Source organism: Corvus brachyrhynchos, unplaced genomic scaffold (assembly GCF_000691975.1).
Source record: "Corvus brachyrhynchos isolate BGI_N302 unplaced genomic scaffold, ASM69197v1 scaffold215, whole genome shotgun sequence".
Lineage (NCBI taxonomy): Eukaryota > Metazoa > Chordata > Aves > Passeriformes > Corvidae > Corvus > Corvus brachyrhynchos.
Window position 1 is genome coordinate 192,561 of NW_008237887.1, and position 4,441 is coordinate 197,001.

The 4,441-nt window shown below is 48.1% G+C and overlaps 1 protein-coding gene across 1 annotated transcript; it reads right to left on the reverse strand.

Annotated features, from left to right (window-relative positions):
- Positions 1-2,552: 2,552 nt before the first annotated feature.
- Positions 2,553-4,282, reverse strand: LOC108446341. The gene is made up of 2 exons (XM_017732713.1): positions 4,050-4,282; positions 2,553-3,509 (listed from the first exon to the last, which is right to left on the reverse strand). The coding sequence occupies exons 1-2, from the start codon at positions 4,068-4,070 to the stop codon at positions 2,637-2,639; spliced, it is 894 nt and encodes a 297-aa protein (XP_017588202.1). The 5' UTR covers positions 4,071-4,282; the 3' UTR covers positions 2,553-2,636.
- Positions 4,283-4,441: the final 159 nt, after the last annotated feature.

The following is a 4,441-nucleotide window of genomic DNA, read 5'->3' on the forward strand; positions in this document are numbered from 1 at the left end:
GCTCCAGTGCCATTTATTCCCATTTATTCCCATTTATTCCCATTTATTCCCACTTATTCCCATTTATTCCCACTTATTCCCACTTATTCCCATTTATTCCCACTTATTTCCATTTATTCCCGTTTATTCCCATTTATTCCCGTTTATTCCCACTTATTCCCGTTTATTCCCATTTATTCCCAATTATTCCCAATTATTCCCATTTACTCCCATTTATTCCCATTTATTCCCATTTATTCCCAATTATTCCCATTTACTCCCATTTATTCCCGTTTATTCCCATTTATTCCCGTTTATTCCCACTTATTCCCGTTTATTCCCATTTATTCCCAATTATTCCCAATTATTCCCATTTACTCCCATTTATTCCCATTTATTCCCATTTATTCCCAATTATTCCCATTTACTCCCATTTATTCCCGTTTATTCCCATTTATTCCCGTTTATTCCCACTTATTCCCGTTTATTCCCATTTATTCCCAATTATTCCCAATTATTCCCATTTACTCCCATTTATTCCCATTTATTCCCATTTATTCCCAATTATTCCCATTTACTCCCATTTATTCCCGTTTATTCCCATTTATTCCCGTTTATTCCCACTTATTCCCGTTTATTCCCATTTATTCCCAATTATTCCCAATTATTCCCATTTACTCCCATTTATTCCCATTTATTCCCATTTATTCCCAATTATTCCCATTTACTCCCATTTATTCCCGTTTATTCCCATTTATTCCCGTTTATTCCCACTTATTCCCGTTTATTCCCATTTATTCCCAATTATTCCCAATTATTCCCATTTACTCCCATTTATTCCCATTTATTCCCATTTATTCCCAATTATTCCCATTTACTCCCATTTATTCCCGTTTATTCCCATTTATTCCCGTTTATTCCCACTTATTCCCGTTTATTCCCATTTATTCCCAATTATTCCCAATTATTCCCATTTACTCCCATTTATTCCCATTTATTCCCATTTATTCCCAATTATTCCCATTTACTCCCATTTATTCCCGTTTATTCCCATTTATTCCCGTTTATTCCCACTTATTCCCGTTTATTCCCATTTATTCCCAATTATTCCCAATTATTCCCATTTACTCCCATTTATTCCCATTTATTCCCATTTATTCCCAATTATTCCCATTTACTCCCATTTATTCCCGTTTATTCCCATTTATTCCCGTTTATTCCCACTTATTCCCGTTTATTCCCATTTATTCCCAATTATTCCCAATTATTCCCATTTACTCCCATTTATTCCCATTTATTCCCATTTATTCCCAATTATTCCCATTTACTCCCATTTATTCCCGTTTATTCCCATTTATTCCCGTTTATTCCCACTTATTCCCGTTTATTCCCATTTATTCCCAATTATTCCCAATTATTCCCATTTACTCCCATTTATTCCCATTTATTCCCATTTATTCCCAATTATTCCCATTTACTCCCATTTATTCCCGTTTATTCCCATTTATTCCCGTTTATTCCCACTTATTCCCGTTTATTCCCATTTATTCCCAATTATTCCCAATTATTCCCATTTACTCCCATTTATTCCCATTTATTCCCATTTATTCCCAATTATTCCCATTTACTCCCATTTATTCCCGTTTATTCCCATTTATTCCCGTTTATTCCCACTTATTCCCGTTTATTCCCATTTATTCCCAATTATTCCCAATTATTCCCATTTACTCCCATTTATTCCCATTTATTCCCATTTATTCCCAATTATTCCCATTTACTCCCATTTATTCCCGTTTATTCCCATTTATTCCCGTTTATTCCCACTTATTCCCGTTTATTCCCATTTATTCCCAATTATTCCCAATTATTCCCATTTACTCCCATTTATTCCCATTTATTCCCATTTATTCCCAATTATTCCCATTTACTCCCATTTATTCCCGTTTATTCCCATTTATTCCCGTTTATTCCCACTTATTCCCGTTTATTCCCATTTATTCCCAATTATTCCCAATTATTCCCATTTACTCCCATTTATTCCCATTTATTCCCATTTATTCCCAATTATTCCCATTTACTCCCATTTATTCCCGTTTATTCCCATTTATTCCCGTTTATTCCCACTTATTCCCGTTTATTCCCATTTATTCCCAATTATTCCCAATTATTCCCATTTACTCCCATTTATTCCCATTTATTCCCATTTATTCCCAATTATTCCCATTTACTCCCATTTATTCCCGTTTATTCCCATTTATTCCCGTTTATTCCCACTTATTCCCGTTTATTCCCATTTATTCCCAATTATTCCCAATTATTCCCATTTACTCCCATTTATTCCCATTTATTCCCATTTATTCCCAATTATTCCCATTTACTCCCATTTATTCCCGTTTATTCCCATTTATTCCCGTTTATTCCCACTTATTCCCGTTTATTCCCATTTATTCCCAATTATTCCCAATTATTCCCATTTACTCCCATTTATTCCCATTTATTCCCATTTATTCCCAATTATTCCCATTTACTCCCATTTATTCCCGTTTATTCCCATTTATTCCCGTTTATTCCCACTTATTTTATTTCCTTCCGTTTCTCCTTTATTTCCCTTCATTTCGCTCCACTTCCCCTCTTTTATTTCGCCCATTTCCCGGTTTTTATCCCACTTTCCCTTTTCTCCTGTGCCCCGCTCCCACCCCGGGATGCAGAAAAGCCTCCGGGGCTCCGGTGCCATCCGCGGGGCTCCAGTGCCATCCGCGGGGCTCCAGTGCCATCCGCGGGGCTCCAGTGCCATCCGCGGGGCTCCAGTGCCATCCGCGGGGCTCCAGTGCCATCCGCGGGGCTCCAGTGCCATCCGCGGGGCTCCAGTGCCATCCGCGGGGCTCCAGTGCCATCCGCGGGGCTCCAGTGCCATCCGCGGGGCTCCAGTGCCATCCGCGGGGCTCCAGTGCCATCCGCGGGGCTCCAGTGCCATCCGCGGGGCTCCAGTGCCATCCGCGGGGCTCCAGTGCCATCCGCGGGGCTCCAGTGCCATCCGCGGGGCTCCAGTGCCATCCGCGGGGCTCCAGTGCCATCCGCGGGGCTCCAGTGCCATCCGCGGGGCTCCAGTGCCATCCGCGGGGCTCCAGTGCCATCCGCGGGGCTCCAGTGCCATCCGCGGGGCTCCAGTGCCATCCGCGGGGCTCCAGTGCCATCCGCGGGGCTCCAGTGCCATCCGCGGGGCTCCAGTGCCATCCGCGGGGCTCCAGTGCCATCCGCGGGGCTCCAGTGCCATCCGCGGGGCTCCAGTGCCATCCGCGGGGCTCCAGTGCCATCCGCGGGGCTCCAGTGCCATCCGCGGGGCTCCAGTGCCATCCGCGGGGCTCCAGTGCCATCCGCGGGGCTCCAGTGCCATCCGCGGGGCTCCAGTGCCATCCGCGGGGCTCCAGTGCCATCCGCGGGGCTCCAGTGCCATCCGCGGGGCTCCAGTGCCATCCGCGGGGCTCCAGTGCCATCCACAGGGCTCCGGTGCCATCCGCGGGGTTCCGTCCCTGCAGTGACCCCGCTCAGATCCCATCGCATCCCCCGGATCCCGATCCTGGTCCGCAGCCGAGCAGCGCTCGGGGCTCAAACCTCCCCCCCTTTTCCCCTGAGCCCCGTCCTTTGAGGGTTGAACCCCGCTCCGGAGGCCGCAGCTGCTCCCAGTCCTGGTTCCTCCCTTCCCAGCGGGAATGCCGGGAGCGCAGCCCCTCGGAGGGCGGGAGGGAGGAGCCCTCCTTTGATGGAACTGGGGAGATGTTGGCTTGGGACGTGAGCCCGCTGCTTCCCCCCTCGCTGGGACGTTCCCCGGAGCCTCCGGGCACTTCCCTCGGGGTTTGGGTGCCGGGAAGGCCGGGACAGGGAGAATCCCGCTGTGCCGAAGGGTTGGAACGCTGGGATCTCAGCACGGAGGAGCATTCCCGGCAGCCCGAACCACAACCCGGGGGCGGCTGCTGGGAGTTCCGCGGAATTTACCCCTCACCCTTCCCAAGGTGCCCGAGCGTGGATTCCCGGCACTGGGGAGTCCAAATCCCAATTTTCCACATCCCCACCTTGGATCGGGCCTGTCTCATCCTTTGCTTTTCCAGCCTTGGGCCGTTTTTCCGGGAAGACCCAACTGCCTGGTCAGACGTGTTTGCTCCGGCGGCCGTGTCCGGCTGTTTGGGGTCAGTGGGGCTGGCTCCATGGGAAGGGCAGTGTGGAGGGATGGATGAGGGATGGATGGATGGAGGGATGGATGGAGGGATGGATGGAGGGATGGATGGACACAGGGATGGATGGATGGATGGAGGGAGGGATGGAGGGATGGATGGATGGATGGATGGATGGATGGATGGATGGATGGATGGATGGATGGATGGATGGATGGATGGATGGATGGATGGATGGATGGACACAGGGATGGATGGATGGATGGATGGATGGATGGAGGGATGGATGGACT

Coding starts and splice junctions, on each gene's coding strand:
- LOC108446341 (XM_017732713.1), bottom strand. CDS start 4,070: ATGAGACAGGCCCGATCCAAG. Junction 3,510..4,049: donor TGAGACAGGCCCGATCCAAG/GTGGGGATGTGG, acceptor GGGTCACTGCAG/GGACGGAACCCCGCGGATGG.